This window comes from Lycorma delicatula, chromosome 7 (assembly GCF_047948215.1).
Source record: "Lycorma delicatula isolate Av1 chromosome 7, ASM4794821v1, whole genome shotgun sequence".
NCBI classification, from domain to species: Eukaryota; Metazoa; Arthropoda; class Insecta; order Hemiptera; family Fulgoridae; genus Lycorma; species Lycorma delicatula.
In genome coordinates, this window is record NC_134461.1 from 30,299,231 (window position 1) to 30,318,137 (window position 18,907).

Consider the following 18,907-nt stretch of genomic DNA (forward strand, 5'->3'; position numbering starts at 1 on the left):
TTCAAATTACATACATCACTTGCTTTAAGAAAATTTTGTAAATTGATGTGGAAGAGACTTTTATCGAACCACCCTTGGAGCTTAATAAATGTAATCTTCAAAATTAGGTGCATTTGGTAAAAAGTAAAACTTGAGGGTATGTAAAAAGATCTTTTTTTAGTTTGTTAATAAAAATAATTAAAAAAAGGAAGTTAAGTTAAAAGATAAAAGTAATTCTTTATTATTTATTAATTTTTTTTTTCGGTAAGCAATATTAATAATAATAATATAATAAGCAATATTAATACCTATTAATATTAGTCATATCTAACAAGGAATAAATTACAGATGTATTATTAGAATTATTGTGAATTGCATGATCATTAATTCAGTATTTTTGTAATTTATTGTGATCTAGGATTACTGTGCATTCGTGACATGAATCCAGATGAAAAAGAATTTCAAAATCTTGACATGCCATTTTCTACACCATCTGCTGCTGGTGTAGATGTGCCTTTGTCATCATCTCACAGACGAATAAGTTACGAAAATCGAAATGAATATATAAGACTTGCTCTTCAGTATAGGTATTATTGTTTGTTTTTTTTAATAATATTAAAATTACCACATTTTATGTCATTTTTATTGTGTTTTTTATAAATAAACTAACATCTGCAATAGTTAACTTGTAGCTTCACTATAATTTAAATAGTTGGTTGCCTACATGGTAAGAAATCAAGAGTAAAGCTGTCACAACATGTTCTAATGTGATGTGTAACAAGTCCTTTTTGCTCTTTCAGGTTTGTAGGAAGGAAGTCATTTTATTAAGCACTACATTAGAAATTCTTACCTATGCAGCCCACCAGTCTACGTTGATTTGCTCACTATAACATTTTTGTTATGTTGTGTATCCTTGTTTGGATAAATTTGTTTTATTTCTAAATATAGATTATTTATGTATTGAAAATTCTGTTAACAAAATAAACACAATTTCAGTTTATGGATTTCAGTGTATGACTTTAGGATTATTTCTTATATATTTATATAATATATTTAAATAAATAATTTGATCCATCAAGTACAGAATAAAGTTAAATTAGGTAGGATGACACTTACCTTATATCATTAAATATACATAAAAGTACTTTCACAATTTTTTCGCACCTTCAATAGATCCAATCTTTTAGTTGTTCACGCAAAATTACATATTATAATTCCATGTATAAAAATTTGACGTCAAATAAAAATATTAATTAAAAGTTAAAATGATAAATATGTTAAAAAAAATGATATGTGTGTGTGGTTTGGCTAGCCAATATTATATTACTGTGTAGGATTTTAAATAAATTAAACTAAAAATTAACAATGTATGATAAAGTTCTGCTATCTATTGCAGTCTTTATAATCATGTCATCGTCATATTCTGTTTGTTGATTGATCAAGCTGAATCCATTTTTATATTTATATATATAAAATCTCTCTAAAATGTCTAAACCCCTATTATTATTATTCATATTAGTATAAATATAAGTTAGTATAAATATCAGATATTGAATATTTATTACGAATAAGATGGTCAGAAACATTAGAAAACCCCAATTTCCATTTTTGTAATATCTAAAGTGTTCAAAAAATCTGGTTTTGAAAGATCTAGTGGTCTTTACTATATAAATATGATTACAGTCGTTACATTCTATTTTGTAAATTCCACCCAAATTATATACAGTTTGTGAATCAGTATGTCTAATGTTTTATTATGTGATTGTTTGTCTGGAATGCAAGTTTAAACCTATTTTTGTCATAAACCTTTGTAATATTTTCAACTATGCTATCAGTATTTACATATTTTAAATATACATTCTCAATTTTTTTTTTTTTTTTCATTTATTGGTATTAGACATGTATTATTATTAATTTGTAATATTTATTTTTTTGTATATGTTATCAGTTTACTGTAACCATTATATATAACAATTTGTTTTATACACAATATAATGAAAATAAAAATAAATTAAAGAATAGATATTATAAAACAAATTGCCATATATAATGGTTATAGTGAATTTTTGATTGATAATAAATACAAAAAACAAATATTGAAAATTATCAATAATACATATCTAATACCAATAAATGAAATGCAAAAAATTGACACGGTATATACTGATAGCATAGTTGAAAATATTACAAAGGTTTATGATAAAAATAGGTTTAAACTTGCATATCAGACAAACAAACCCATAATAAAACATTTAAAAAACATTAGACATACTGATTCACATACTGTATATAATTTTGGTGGAGTTTACAAAATAAAATGTAACGACTGTAACCATATTTATATAGGAAAGACCACTAGATCTTTCAAAACCAGATTTTTTGAACACTTTAGATATTACAAAAATGGAAATTGGGTTTTTATGTTTCTGACCATCTTATTCATAATAAATATTCAATATCTGATATTTACACTAACTTAGAAATATTAGAAATTAAAAAATCTCATATGAATAATAATAATAGGGGTTTAGACATTTTAGAGAGATTTTATATATATAAATATAAAAATGAATTCAGCTTGATCCATCAACAAACAGAGTATGAGGATGACACGATTATAAAGGCTGACCCTGTAGGGGAAGACTCCCCTCCATTCTGAACCCTTATGGGCTTTATCAGAGTTCATCTTCAAAACCTCGACTTTTGACATATTCCAGTCCGCCTTGGCCAGGATTCCACCAATGCGAATGCCATGAGTGACATTCTCATCAGTATCCTACACTCAAAACAAAACAAATACATCTCACAGAGTCTTAAACAAGACTGAAAGAACCTAACTAAATAATGGAATTGTACTACCTACCCATAGAAGGTGAAAGTGAGTTCAGCACACAACACGAAACAAAAACTAAACATATTACTATTTAATGTAATGAATATAAAGACTGCATGCAATAGATAGCAGAACTTTATCAAATATTGTTAATTTTTAGTTTAATTTATTTAAAATCTTACACAGTAACATAATATGGCTAGCCAAACCAAACATACAAATATTTTTAAACATATTTATCATTTTAACTTTTTTTAATTAATATTTTTATTATTTGACATTTTTAACTTAACTTTAATTTTATCTCCATTTTGTTTTGCATTGATTTTAAAGTTGATATCCAAGGTTTTAACAAAGTTTTATTGTATTTATCAAGATTTTTTTTTTGTTAATGTTGTGTATTTATAATATGTATTTTACATAAACAATTAAAAGATTGAATTACTGAAGGTGTGAGAAAATCGTGAAAGTACTCATATGTATATATAATGATATAAGGTAAGTGTCATTCTACCTATTTAATTTTATTCTGTACTTGGTGGATCAAGTTATTTATTTATATTTGTATAATAGTACAGAGGAATATGAGTGTTAAAATTGACTTTAAAAAAAATATATATATTTATGTGTGTTTGCATGCGTACCCATATATAATGCTTTATATTAAATAAATAATATTATTTTCTTAGACATTTAAATATCTTTTTTCAGACTACATGAATTTGATGAACAAGTGGTTGCTGTTAGAGAAGGTATGGCAAAAGTAATACCAGTTCCATTGCTGACATTATTTAGTGGTTATGAATTAGAAACAATGGTTTGTGGCTCTCCAGACATTCCATTAAATCTACTGAAATCTGTTGCTACTTATAAAGGTATTTATTTTAGATTTAAAAAAAGGAATAATTTTATATATTTCATTTCTGTTATTCGTATGCTCAAGATTATATAATAATTATATGTTATATTGTGTTATAAGGAAAACAGAATATTATATATTTTATTAAAATTCATCTTATTCTTTCAGACTTCATTATTACAAGAATTCATTAATCTCTTAACAGAAAAGAATTAATAGATGATTGATTGTTATATGTGTTCATTATATCTTGGTGGATTAATAAAAGTTAATAATCGTAATGAATATTATAGAGTATATTTACCTGCCTGCAAGGGTGTGAGTAACTGGATGGTTAAAGATTTTTCTGCAGAAAACTTGAGTTTGTAGCTTTTAATATCTGGAGATCTGATGAAGAAGCTTATATTCACATCATATGTGTGAACTGGATAACACAAGTTATTAATCGGTTATATGCAGCTCTTACACTCAATAAAGACACTCTTCTAGAAAGGAAGTCATGATTTTATTAAGTACCGCCATAGAAAATTTTACTTCTGCAGTCCACCAATCTACACTAATTTGCTCTCTATAACCTTTTCATTATGTTATGTATTCTTGTTCAGATAAGTTTATTTTATTTTTAAAAAGAAATTATAATTTCATGTATTATATGAAAATATATATATATTTAATATATTATATGATACTTTTTTTATTTGGTTTTCAATGTATGGATTTAGGATTATTTGTTGTGTGTATATGTGCTTATTGAAGGATTCTGGTTAGTATGAATGCTCATTGCCTAGAGAAGTCCTTAAAAAGTTCTTGAATGGAGTTTATTTTCTTTTTATGCTGTCTCTCTTTGGATAAGTAATCCCTTTTCATTCTTTTTCTTCACGAGTTGTCCTTTTAGCTTGAAGTTTGTGGGCTAGATAGATTGTCTTGTGGTTGATAAGGCCTGCAGTCTCTGTTAACTTGTATTTTATTATTTGTTAACTTGTATTTATTTATTTAAAGAAATAGAAATATAATCTCTGAAAAGTAATAAATATTATACTAAGAAATAGAAAAATGATCTATAATTATTTTTATGTATCTTTACTTAACTATATATATATATATATATATATATATATATATATATATGATAATTTTTCTAAAGTCAATCTTATCCCATATCCCTCTGTACTAATATATATTTTATATATAATCCAACTTGATCCACCTAAGTACAAAAATTATAAATTAAATAAGATGACAGTTACCATATCTTACAATAGCGCTTTTGTGGCAACCCACATCTTCAGTTGTAATTTAATTTTTAAGTATTTATATCAAACTACATATTACACTCAAATACAATTAAATATATAAAAAAAATGTCTTAATAATATATAAAAAATCTATTTATAAATTAAAATTGAAATTCAAGAATTAAAATATAAAAACTTTTTTAAAAATCACAAATTAAAAGCTATTTTTAAAGATATATAAGTTATAGAAATTAAACATTTTAAAAGTTAAAAACTACATTTTAAAAGTTAAAAACTACATTTTAAAAGTTAAAAAGTAGCATATTTTATAGGATCAAATTAAGGTTACTTGCATAGAGTAACTTACAGCTAATTTCCATATAGCCCTTGGCTTCAGGAAATAAAGGTAAAGAATTTAATCTGATAATCATTTTGAAAGGGTTTACAGTTGTGTTTAATTAATATAAAAATTTTTTAAAAAATTAAATTTTTTAAATTTTAATTAATATAAAAATTTGGTACAAAATTGGTTTGTTATATTTGATTCGAAACACCTGTAAAATGTAGTGTTGTGTAGTATATATACAGGTTGATTCAAAGAAATGGGAAATTTAAAAAAATTAAATAACGTTAATGAAACATTTTTTTTAGAAAATGAATTTTATTTCATGTAATTGTACAAATGTTGCCATTTTAGGATACATACATTTTAGTTTATTTTTTAAAGATAACATCTTGTAGGTGATCTTCTCTTCTACGTAAACACTCACGAAGTCTCTTCGTTAAATTGTTCATGGTTTGACGTAACATCTGAACTGGAATTTCTGCAATTGCTTCTCGGATCTTTGCCTTCAGTTCTTCCGTTGTAGCAGGTCTACTGTGAAACACTTTGCTTTTAAGGTGACCCCACAAAAAGTAATCGCAAGCTAAGATGCTACGTAATCACATGGCTACGTAGCGAGCTGACGTCACTGTAATCGCAAGACCGTTGTCATCCTCAAAAAAATAACACCGTAAGATGACATAGCACACCACAAGGGTCACTTTCTGGCTGTGCAACGGTCGCTGGTGTAGCTGCGTAGGATTTTCTTGTGCCCAGTATCTGAAATTTTGCTTGTTAACAAATCCACTGAGGTGGAAATGCGCTTCGTCTGACATCCACAATTCGTGAACAAACTCTTCGTCATCATTTATCTTCTGAAGCATTACATTACAGAATTGTGCTCGTACAACTGCTTCGTTCGGTTTCAGTTCCTGGACGATCTGCAACTTGTATGGAGGGAATTGCAAGTCCTTCACTAACATTTTTCGAACACTTGAACTATACAATTGTAAAGATGCTGAGAGACAACGGATTGACTGATGTGGACTTCGTGTAACAGTATCTTGTAAAGCTTGAACATTCTGTGGTGTACGGATGGTTCGCTCACGGCCTGGAGGTTTTTTTCATTGCCGAACCAGTTTCCTCAAAATTAGATATCCGTGTTTTAATTGCATGTGCTGATGGAACACGGTCGTGCCGTCCCAGATTAAAATGACGGCGAAATTCTCTACGCGCTCCCTCCACACTGTCATTGTTTTTGTAAAACGCTTTGATAGCAAATGCACATTGCGCACCACTCCAAGGATTCATGACAACAAAATGACAGGTTAGGTTAGAGAGGCTGGTGCCACTTATCAAGTGGTACCAATCGCGCACGGCTACCAACACAACTTTCAAAATTTCCCCTTTCTTTGAATCAGCCTGTATAAAGTGCTACCCAAAGTTTCCTAATATATAACACTTTAAATAGAGTCACATCATAATTGTTTCGTACTAGCCATTGTCCATTACCTTCAAAACACGTATTCCACTACTTCTGCCATGAACAGAATGCATCCAGAAAATCTTTTTTTTGTATATTTCCAGCATCACCTGCAATTCTTCTTGTATCTCCTCTTTTATTTCAAATCTTTGCCCCTTCAATTTGGGAAAGAGAAAGAATGCAAAGCCAAGATAGATAAATATGTTGGATGAGGAACAACCGTCATGTTGTTTTTTTTTACCAAAAACTGCTACATCATGAAAGCAGTATGTGGCACCATGTATTGGCATAGTGAAGGAACCAGTCATTCCTCTGACATTTCCTTCTCGTATCTTTGTGAATAACCTGATCAGTATCAAAAAACAAATCTATAAAGATGTAATGTTGCTTTTTCTTGGCGGGCTTACTTTGCCAAAGGTACTCATAAAGATGGGACATTTCTACTGAGATGATTGGTGCTTAGTTTCAGGGTCATATTTCTAAACCTTATTTTCATCTCATGTGACGACCTTAGAAAGGAAATCCACAAAAAAAATTTGATGCATATTTAAATTTTTAAATAATAATAATAATAATTAGTAATTATAATAGTATAAGTAAAAAAAAAAAAAAATTATAGATGACATTTCTCTAGCAAGAATTTTGTTACAACATTCTTGAGCATATTAACATAATAGAAAAGAGGGTTTTTAATTTAATTTTGTTTTATTTACACAACCTTTTTACATCTTCATGAAAATATTTTCTGTTGTACTAAAAACAGAAAACAGTTTATGGTAACTGAAATAACTTTTGTTATGAAATTCAAATTGTTTCTCTGTGAAACTAATAAAACAATATTTTTTCTTTTCATGTCTTTAGCTACCATGGGCCCAAATGGTGTAAAAAGTTTAAATTGTTCCAAAATTTAACTCATATCTTAGAACATTTATTAAAGAAATCAAATAAATACTTCTTGTTTTTTAACCTTATTTCTTGTATGTGACAATAATATTTTAGACATTTACTCAAATCTTTCAACTGTGAATTAAATCTTTTTTCCTGTGTAAAATGTTCATCCTGCTAACCATTCACATTCTGTAAGAGATAAATTATTGTGTAAATGGATGAAATTAAAGAAAACCTCAAATTTTGGTTTTATTTTTTTCATTGCAATCAGGCATTTGGATAAGGAGGTGTTATGAACTGAAACTGTCTGTTGTCAAGTCTTTGCTTTTGCTTGAGCCTTTTTTCAAACCTCTACCTTGATTGGACTCACCTGGAAAATTGTCAAGTTTTTTCATTTTTTCAAGGTATCAAGTAGTTCAGTACTAGGTTTGAAGTTTCCAGGGTGGCTTGAAGTGGTTAATTTTTCATTAGACTTTTTCATTTTGTTTTTACAGAATTTTTTTCATGCATTTCCCTAACATATTATTTTTTTTAATTACACCCTTTACAGTAACATAATCTGTGTTAAAAATAAATTCATAACAGTTAAATCACTGTAATTCAAATCTCAAAGGATAATATTTATTTTTTTCAATTTAGGGAGTTTTCTATTTAGAGAGGTAAAATAATGAAACTCAAAAATTGTACAGAAAAATTTTATAATTTAATAAAAATTTATGTTAATCTATAATAATGTACTACGGTACTAAATTATGTTAAGAAAATACAAAATGTTTATTATCATCACCACTACCACCACCACCATCTTGTACTTCGCTTGAACTTTCAAAAAATGTTTGAAGGTTATTTATTGCCGATTTCACATCTTTTGCAGTAATTGTAATTTCTACTTGTTCAGTTTCGTCTTCTTCATCGGAATCCTAATGAATGATTGAATGTGACATAGATGCAATGATATCATCATCGGTTAGAGTGACACTAACTGTAATATCATCATCAAAGTTTGTGAACAAATCAAATGTAATTTTGTCCATACTAATGTTAAAGTTTTTACAAATTCTTCTGAAATTGAGAAAGGGTGTACAAATTCACCTTGATTTTTTCCAGATGAAAATCTACAAATTTTGAACCAATTAACAATTGTTTCTGGGCAGACATTCCTCCATGCTTTGTCAGCCAAGAAATAAGACCAGATATTACTCATCATAGAAGGCACTGTGCACGTAGTTCTGTTGTTGACTACTCCAGCGATCGGCTACAGAAATAAAAAAAAATGATTAAAACATAATTATTTAAAATAAATATATATATTATTTTTTAATATTTAAAAAAATAATGATTAACATTAGGTATGCAGTATCAGATAGAATTCACAGTTGACACTAATGATCGCTGTACACTATTAAACTGAATTTACTGCTATCTACGCTTCTTTGGAAATCGTGAACAGTATGTAAATTTTTTTTTGAAATTGTTTTCATCAAAGAAATAATATGTATATCAAGTCCTCAAAATTTTCGAATAAAGGAGGTGTATTAATTCGATCTAAAGAGGATGTTTCAAGGTGATAAAGTAAATATTTGATTTAGGGAGTTATTCAAATTAAGGAGGTTCAATTTAGGGAGGTTTAACTGTAATAGAAAAATTTATATATTTATTTATCTAATACTAGGTTACAAAGTACAGTAACATGATGTCAACAGTACCTTGCAGAGATGCCAAGATATCAGTACACCCCGACGAGGAGTCTATCCATTTTATGTAATTAACATATATATACACATTTATGTACATTTAACAACCCTTATTTATGAGCATTATTCAGTGGAACGTTAGAGGTCTTTGGTCCCCACATTAACATCCAAGGATGTTAGTGTTGATGCGTGTACATGAACCATTAATAATGTGCTTCCAAGAAGCATATCTATTACAGCAAAATGCAGTAACACTCAGACCCTATACATGTGAGAGATACGACTGCCTTGTAGATAGTAGAGAGAGTGGTGGTGTTGCTATTTTCATGGGAACAAGGTGTCAGCTACAAGACTACAAGTAGTTTGTACAACTCCTTTGGTCACTGAAGTCTATAATGCAATCACTGAGTTGAACCGTTGCAACACACAAGTGAGTTTCTGTTGGATTCCTAGCCACGTGGAAATTCCAGGTAATGAACATGCAGATTCTGCTGCTAAAGACACATGTAATCAACCTATTTTCGAACAAAGTGGCAAGGTGACTGGACGGCTACCGTTGATAACAAACTCCGGCACATTAAAGATTCTGTTGCCATTGTACTCCTCATACAGAAAAATTTGTCGTGAGGAAGTGGTCCTCTGCCGATTGCAATTAGAACATACCAGTCTCACATGAGCACCTGATGTCAGCAGGACACACACCACTATGCACACAATGCAACTGCCGCATGAATGTGCACCACATACTTGTGGATTGCATATATTATGCGACATTGTGTTGTAAATTTAAATTACATAAAAACATTTGCAAAATTCTGGTCAATAATAAGGAAATTTTAAACCGAGTGTTGCTATTTTTACGAAGTATTAATATTTTACACAAAATTTAAAATTGTATATATATTTTTTATTGTAGTGTTGAAGAATTATTTTAACATGTTTGTTTTTCTTTTCATTTAATTATTACAATTTTTATATGTTTTTTTTATTCTTTATCCAAGAAGGGATCTTTTACACCCCTCTCGGACTTCATTAAATTATTGATGTTTATTTAAATTTTATATATATTTTTTTTTATTTTGTTTCCTTTTAAATAAATTTTACCTTATTAAATTTCCCACTGTGATGTTATACATTTTTTAGTGATATTAGTTTTAAGTTTTTTAGTGATATTTTATCTGTATTAGTTGTAGGTTTTAGCTTTTTAATATTTTAGTTTTTACATTAATTTTTTTTAGTCTTCCCGTTATCAGATTGGGACCCTTTATATCTTTCTTGTACTTTATTAAACTCTTTAGTTAAATTTTAATTTTTTAGTTTTATGCTTATTTTTAATTTTAGCTTTACGGCTGTGGTATTAGTTTAAGTGTTTTTTAAAGAAATTTTAGCTGTTATATTAGTTGTAAGTTTTTGTTTAATTTTTTAGTTTTTAAGCTATTTCTAGTTTTTTTGCTATTTATTTTCTTCTATAGAATTTTATTCCAGGCAATGATAACGCTAAAGTGTTTTTCGCCCACAAAAAAAAAATTATATCTGTACAGTCTGGCACGTAAATGTAATGCTAAATGTGTAGTCTTGAACAGACTCAGGTCAATCATTCCTAAGACCTGTAGTTAGTTAAAACCTAATCACTAAAGAAGCACTGCTATCCATGATCTAGCATCTAAATCCATATAAAGGCAACTATCTATCTTTACTAGGATTTGAACCCAAGAATCCTTGACTTCAAAATGTGCTGATTTACAACAATGATGACTAGATCAACCCAGAGGGTTAAATGAAACATAAAAATGCATTTGTATAGCTATACAAAGACATTTTGCCTATATTAACAAAATTTAAACAAAAGTTGAAAACTAAGTATTATACTATCGACTGTAAGCTATCTGAGACAGCACTGCTGATGATCTTAGATATCTTATTTGAATATCCATTTAACTTAGCCAGTCTCTATTTTTAGTAAAATTATCAGTTTCAAACTGCTTAAATCATAGCTTGAATCTTAAAAAAACTGTTGTTGATTCACACTTGAATTTTAATACCTTATTTCTGACTATAAATTTTTATGAACTAGCAGAGTAGTTGTATGATGTTAATATTCTTCAGAAACAAGAATTAGTCTTTCACTCTATAACTCTTGGCTTAGAATGTTTCATCACTGCTTCTTTCGATTTTGATTGTTGTGTTGGTGAGTTTCAATTAGTCTTTAGAATGACTTTTAATATTACATTTTTGTTTTTGTATAATAGGAGTTGATGTACATTCCCCATTAGTTCAGTGGTTTTGGGATGTGATGGAAGAATTTTCAAACCAAGAACGCTCACTCTTTTTGAGATTTGTTTGGGGCCGAACTAGGCTTCCCAGAACTATTGCTGATTTCAGAGGTCGTGATTTTGTCTTGCAGGTCAGCTTTTTTTTATTTTACTTCCTTTTTTAATTTTAAGTTACTTTTTCTTTTTAACATGAAATCTGGTTTTGTACCATAAGTTTTCACAAATTATGTTTAATGATTGTATGTTTTACTCTGAAAATCTTCCTATTTTCAAGTTCATATTATTATTTTGTATTTTTATGAAAGATCCCTTTATACTCTTTATGAGGGTTTTGGGTTTTATTGTTAATCCTCTGATTTTGCCCATTCATCATGAAAATGTTCTACAGAAAATTTTCTGTGATTATTGATGAGGGAGGTGTGTTACTTACATAAGACTTTTTTTACTTTTGTATATTCTCAGACAAGTTTGTAAAACATCATCTTGTATATATGTTTGATGTAACCATGAAACAAAAAAACATATGAATCCAAAAAGTTTACAAAGGGTGTTAATGATTGCAATAATGGACAGAAATAGGATACAGTTCCATTATAGCTTAAAATATTCCAGTGCATCTAAACATTCATGAGTAAATGTATTAATTCAAGTTTAATTTATAATTTGAAATAGATTATGCCCAAAAGAAATGAAAGCATGCCATTATTTCAGCTGAAGAAAAAACTTATAATTTAAATAATTATTCATCTGATTAAATGTCAGAACTTTAAATTTTAGATAAGATGAGTCCAATAAATTTTAATTCAGCAAAATTTGGCAGTAGACTGAAATCAAATGGAAAATGATGAAATTGGCTGAATATAAATAATTAAATGAAGCACTTTTTGATTAATTCCTCTGCCAAAAAAGGAACTCTGTTTCTGGACAATCTTTTTAAAATAAAGTAGATTTTTTATCAATAAATTCAGCCTTTGTTTTATTTTTAAACCATTGATTTATTTGTAAATATATTTAATTATCCTGTTGTTATATTTCAATGTATCTATTGTTATTTTTATCATTATTAACATATCACCTCTAATAGTTGATTATATAAATTATTTTATAATTGTTAACAGTAGATATTCTGCTAAATGTATTAAGCCACTGATGATCTTTATTTATCCATATCTAACTGTATCAGTACAAAATAATTTTCAATGGATTTGATGAGATGTGTAATTTTTAATTGTATTTGGTTTTTCCTCCAAATTAGATTCTTTTGGTTCAGTTTGGTTATTTTATTTTTCAGGTTTTGGACAAATATAATCCTCCTGATCATTTCTTACCTGAGAGCTATACATGCTTCTTTTTACTTAAAATGCCTCGTTATTCAAGCAAGGTATGTTGCATGGTTTTTTTATCCATTATTTTTTTAAATTTATATTTATTAAATTCTTGGTATTTAGTATTAATGTAGATTAAATAAGAAGATTTATTATTAAATATTGCACTGTCCACCAACTGCTCTCTATATAATTGGTATGTGGAGATAATATTGTTTTTATCCTTATCATTCAACATTTTTCACCATAACTACATATGATTGAAATTTTCATTATAAACTATTGTTTCTATGAGCTAGATAATTACTATTATTATCGGGGCTGAAGAAGTTCTTTACATGTATACACGAGGTGCTACCCAAAAGTTCGGGGAATTTTACCATAAAAATTAAATAGCTTACCATAACTTATAATTTCCACCGTCTCCTTCAAATTAATCCCCTTGGGCATTGATACAGTGATACCAACATTTTTCCCATGATTCCATGCATCCCTGACGTCTGCAGGTGTAAGTGTTTGAAGCACGTTCTGCGTTTCTACCTGAATCTCTTCAATTGTGTTAAAACGACGGCCTTTCAATTGAAATTTTATTTTTGGAAAGAAAAAAGTCGCACAGGGCAAGGTTAGGCTAATAGTGTGGGTGGGGAATCACTACTGTTTTTTTGGAAGCCAAGAAATTCCGAACGGCTAGCGATGTGTGCGTGGGCGCATTGTCATGGTGCAGAACCCAGCTGTTGTTATCCCACAGATCTGAATGTTTGCACCTAATGCTTTCACATAACCGCTTCAAAACTTCACAATAGAACATCCCATTGACAGTTTGACCAAGAGGAACAATTCCTTATGGATAATTCCTTTGATGTCGAAAAAACAATCATCATGGACTTCACATTGCTGCAAACATGGTGTGCTTTTTTTGGCCGCGGTGAACTTGGCGACTTCCACTGCGACGACTGCTGCTTAGTTTCAGGGTCATACCCATACACCAATGTCTCATCACCAGTTATGATGTTGGAGATGAAGTTAGGGTCATCTCTTGCTGAATTTTTCAATTCACTACAGACAGCTATGTGATTTTGTTTCTGATCGCTGTTCAACAGTCTCGGTACGAATTTTGCAGCAATGCATCTCGTGTTCAAATTGTCCGACAAGATGCATTGAACGGACCCATATGACATTTGTACGATTGCACCAACATCATGGATTGTTTTTCTACGATCTGCAACAGTAGCCTCTCGCACTTTCGCGATGTTTTCCAGTGTTGCACTTATTGATGATGGTCTTCCTGAACACTTATCGTCATCGACTGTCGTTCATCCATCTTTGAATCGTTTGTACCACAAAAAAGTTTTACTTTTACTCATAATAAGTTACTGTCAACAAATGCTTCCACAAGCGTGCAATGGGTTTCTGCACCAGTTTTTTTAAGCATGAAGCAAAATTTGATGCAGGTTCTTTGCTCTTTAAAATCTGCCATTTAGAACTTTGCAGACAGTAAAACACAACGTTATACAACCGCACGAAAGTCAACAATGCAGCCTCTCACGGTCACAGCTGTTGGAACACTGATTCACAAAAAATCAGTGTACTGATGGGTACTGTTAGCCACATCTAGCGGCAGCAGGTCGTACCAGCATTGGTTCGCGCGCAAAATTCAAATTCCCCGAACTTTTGGGTAGCACTTCATATGCATCTTATGTGTGTTTGTGCATGTGCATACTTAAAACAACAGTGAATATTTGAGCATATAATGGAAATGTGTATTTACGTGGAATGTGGATTGATTCTTTTGTAAAAAAGAGAACATGAAGTGGAGAGTGTGTTAAAATTGTGAATGGGTTACACACAACAAGTACTTTCTCTCTTGGATTTTATTGATATCATTACAGATTGTTAATGATTTAATTTTATTTCTAGGATCATCTTAACCATAATAACTTATTATGATAAGTAGGAAGCCCAGAATTAATTGTTTTATACTTTTTTTGTACACCTAGGTAGGAAAGAATTTTAGAATCGCAGCCAGAGTTGCTACCCCTATTATAATAATTTAATATCCAAAAATTCCTGAAATTAGCATACAACAAAAAAATAAATAGTCTTTTCAATTCTTATTAAGTATTAAACAAAAACAAATGATAATTAATCCTTATAAAAAATAAATTAAATATTTTTTAAATAATTGGCCCCCCTCTCTAAAGAAATCTTCTGCATAGACAATATGATCTCACCATTTTTTCCACTATTGAAAATATTTCTGAAACTCATATCTTATCTGGATGTTCATTAACTCATGCAATTTCACCTGGATCTCTGATGATTTTGAAACATTGTTCCTTAAAGCTTCAATTTCAATGGAATGAAATTTCATAGGATGAGGTCAGGTGAGTAAGAAAAGAAGGGTATGTGGATGACTCATGGGGTAAGCACACATGGTTCAGGATCCATGATTTGTTCTATTAAGCCGTGTCAGATGCCTTCCTCACTTTTCCTTTTCCCTTTCAGAATATCACAGTAAAATTCTTCGTTCACAGTTTGACCTGGTGGTAAAATTTATTTGCACATGATGCCATCAGAGTCAAAAAAAGCAAATCAATATCAATTTGATGTTGCTTTGGACCTACCATGCTTTCTTTGACATTATACTGCACTGTAACAACTGATACTTCGTTTCAGGGTCATAGCCACAAGTGATTAATCACTGATTATGCTACCGGAGATGAGTTTGGTTTAGTTTCAGAAGCATTTATCAACTCAGTACAGGCTTATATACAGTGTTGCTTTTGTGTAATGCTGAGCAGCCTTTGGAATACATTTCACAGAAATTAATAGCAAGTTGATTATAATCTTGCAGGATGATTTCATGCACTTTCTGCATAATTTTAGGGGTGGGTTTTTGTTGAATAATGAACAGAACATCATTGTCATCAGCTGATTTTTATCCTCTTTCAAAACACTTGTGTTAATTATGTGTTTTTGTCTTACGCTCACCAAATGCTTGCATAACTGATTTGTAAGTTTACTGCCATCTTCTGAAGTTTGAAGGAGAATTTAGTGATAATTTATTACTCATTTTCACTTTGCTGTAGAATTGCAAAACACTATTATTAAGTTACAAAAAGTCACAGATCCAAATAGCTTGGGAGTCACTTGGCCGACTAGCTAACAAGAGTTAAAAAGATAAAATAAAAATAATATACAAAATAGTCAATTGTAATTGTTAGTTACAGATTACATCAGTGCTACAAGTAATCTTATTGTACTAATGCTACATAAATACTATTTCCAGGGACAATGGAAATCTCTGACCGATTCCTGCTGTGAGAAACTTTACTGTAACATATTTTTTGATTTTTTCAATTTTTTTTTTTAAATAAGGAACCTGAGGAGAAAACAATAAAATATAAATTTATCATAAATCAGTGTAAGATTTAAATATCATTTTCTCTGTTCTGGGAAAGGCATGATGCTGTACAGAAGTTCAAAGTAATTTCAGACACACTTTAGTTTTAAAAATGGCGTAAAATGTGAAAGTGTGAAGCACCTAACATGTAATCACAGAAAGATAGACTGAAAATAATGGTGGGCCTATCCTTAATCTTAATTTTATTTCAGTTCATTTAGATAGATATAAATAATAATAGCACTCTTTAAATGAATTTATCTATAAATTTTTGGTTTTTTCCAGCTTATTCTTAGAGAAAAATTGAAGTATGCTATACATTTTTGTAAATCAATCGATACTGATGAATATGCTAGAGTTGCATTCCCAGGTAGTGCTCATACCTCAAGTAACAGTGAAAGTGATGGTTTGGACAGTTTTGCTAGTGAAGAAGTTGGTTCATCATAGTTCCTTTGCTAAGGGTATTTTGTTATTGTTCATTAATTTATTTATTTTATTATTTTTGTTGTGTATGTTTAACAGAATTATTTATGTATGTATAAAATGGTTTTTTTTTAAATATTAATTGTATTAATATTTTATTATTTTAAATTATTTTGTATTTATAATTATGATTTAATTGTTATGTAATTAATTAGAATATATTATATTAATTATGTTTATTTTAATGATTATTTTAATTTGATATAAATACAGTATTGTATCTTGGTGTAATAAATTTCAGTTTAACTGAAAGCACATTGTGTAGTGGAAAAATGTTCAATATTACTTAATTTATTTGCTGAAAAATGTATTTTTTATGCTGGTTGTTGAGTTTCATTTGCTTACACTACATCCATATATATTAATCAAGGTTATAACCATTTTCATGACAGTTCATTAGCTTCTAGAATTGGTTCAGTCATATTTGTTATTTTAATTTTTCAGCTCTTGGTAAATTTAAATTTGTAAAGCCTGTGAAGGTATCATTCAACTGCTTCAGAGATCTTTGCATACTAAAATACAGCATTTTATACACTTAAATGAAGGTTTAAATGTAAAAACCTTGATGCGTACAAGAAAATATTTTATTACTCCATCACCTCACCTTCTCCAGTAGTCATGGCATGGAACTTGTTCTTGAGAATACTTGATCCATTTTCATGAGTAAGTTTTGTTTCTTCTCGGATTCCCTGCAACTGTGTGGACAAGGCAAGGCACATAACTTATATCTTATTTTTTTAGAGCATCTATATTTATCTCCTTGCTAGCATCTCTGTCGCAGCTTCACCCACACTATATGGTTACATATGACTGTGTCCCGATCAATATTTTGTAGTTTTTGACAAATATGAGCCAAATTGAACCATAAATACAATTTTTCTAAATATCTCAATCCCAAAGCCATCTAGCAGGTCCATTTTTTGGATAGATATTTCTTTCCATGTAACACATATTCTGAATATGAGCCAAATCAGACCATAAATACAATTTTTCAAAATATCAACCCCAGCACCACCTAGTGGGTCCAAACTGATTCAGAAACCTTTGCAGGTGTGCACACAACTCACCAAAGTTTTATCGCAGTCGGATGAATGGTATAGGGACACATATGGGACAAACAAACAAAAATTCATTTATATATATATATATATATATAGATTGAATGAACCGTAAGTGGAGCCCCTTGAAAACACACAAACACTAAAGTCAGGATGTACTTAGAAAGCACTAATAAAAGCTGTCCTTAAAAAAAATTGTTTTTTTTTATTTTCGTATCAGTTTAGTCTTCCATCTCAATCCCTAACTATATATATATATACTTCACCACTACAATCTAATCGATTTTGGATTCAACTTGGATTATTTAAGCTTAATCATGCTTTTCTTCCTACTGACTTTTTATCTCTGCATTCAGTACTTTTATGTCCTTAAGAAAACTGTTCTTGGATAACTGTAAAGCAGTTACAAATTTTGTTCACATTTTTTTATAAAATTCTATTTTTCACAGTTTAAATTCTCTTGCAAAACATGCATGCTGATCTCCAATCCTAATGTTTAACCTCTGTAGTATCATATTCTAATTCTACCTAACTACCTGAAGATGGGAGATGAGTTGAGAATGTCAAATTAGTTATTTTCTACTAATTTTCCCAAGAATTTTTCCTGTAAGTATTATTAAAATAAATATTTTCTGCTAAGACCATCATGATTAAATCACATGTTGACATGTTTCGGATATATTCAATTTTCAAAACTCGCTGTACTGTAGAAGATAACTGTATTCAATTTTAAAAAAAAGTCAGTAAGTGTCATATAATTTAATGTTTTACTTAGTTTGTTCTCTTCTCAATATCCTTTATGCACCATTTCTTAAAAATCTGTAAACAATTTTTCTTCTTTTGTTATCATTACATCTTTAAATTTTGTATATTCCTCCATCCTTTTTAATTTATATTATCCATGGTTTTCTGCCAACTTTACCTTCTTGACATTCTCTCCTACCTTAGTTGTTTTGCTTATTTATTTTTTAAATTGTGTTTTTCATTTGTTTTTAGTTTCATACCTATGATTTTTTTTTCAACTTTCATCATTCTTATAATTTGCAAGTTTTTCTTCTGACTTAAAATTGTA

General features: G+C 29.5%; 2 protein-coding genes across 6 annotated transcripts in view; one reads left to right on the forward strand and one right to left on the reverse strand.

Moving 5' to 3' along the window:
- The window catches only part of HERC2 (E3 ubiquitin-protein ligase HERC2), a 276,358-nt gene that overhangs the window by 254,501 nt on the left and 2,950 nt on the right, over positions 1-18,907 (forward strand). For all 3 annotated transcript variants that reach the window (XM_075372110.1, XM_075372111.1, XM_075372112.1), the window contains 5 exons: positions 398-566; positions 3,524-3,687; positions 11,543-11,697; positions 12,858-12,947; positions 16,580-16,755. In XM_075372110.1, the coding sequence (XP_075228225.1) occupies positions 398-566; positions 3,524-3,687; positions 11,543-11,697; positions 12,858-12,947; positions 16,580-16,741 (740 nt within the window). In that variant the 3' untranslated portion in view covers positions 16,742-16,755. The remainder of the gene's footprint in view (positions 1-397; positions 567-3,523; positions 3,688-11,542; positions 11,698-12,857; positions 12,948-16,579; positions 16,756-18,907) is intronic.
- LOC142328407 (MYG1 protein-like) overlaps positions 8,288-18,907 on the reverse strand; it is a 68,369-nt gene continuing 57,749 nt past the window's right edge. For all 3 annotated transcript variants that reach the window (XM_075372119.1, XM_075372114.1, XM_075372118.1), the window contains one exon: positions 8,288-8,854. In XM_075372119.1, the coding sequence (XP_075228234.1) occupies positions 8,567-8,854 (288 nt within the window). In that variant the 3' untranslated portion in view covers positions 8,288-8,566. The remainder of the gene's footprint in view (positions 8,855-18,907) is intronic.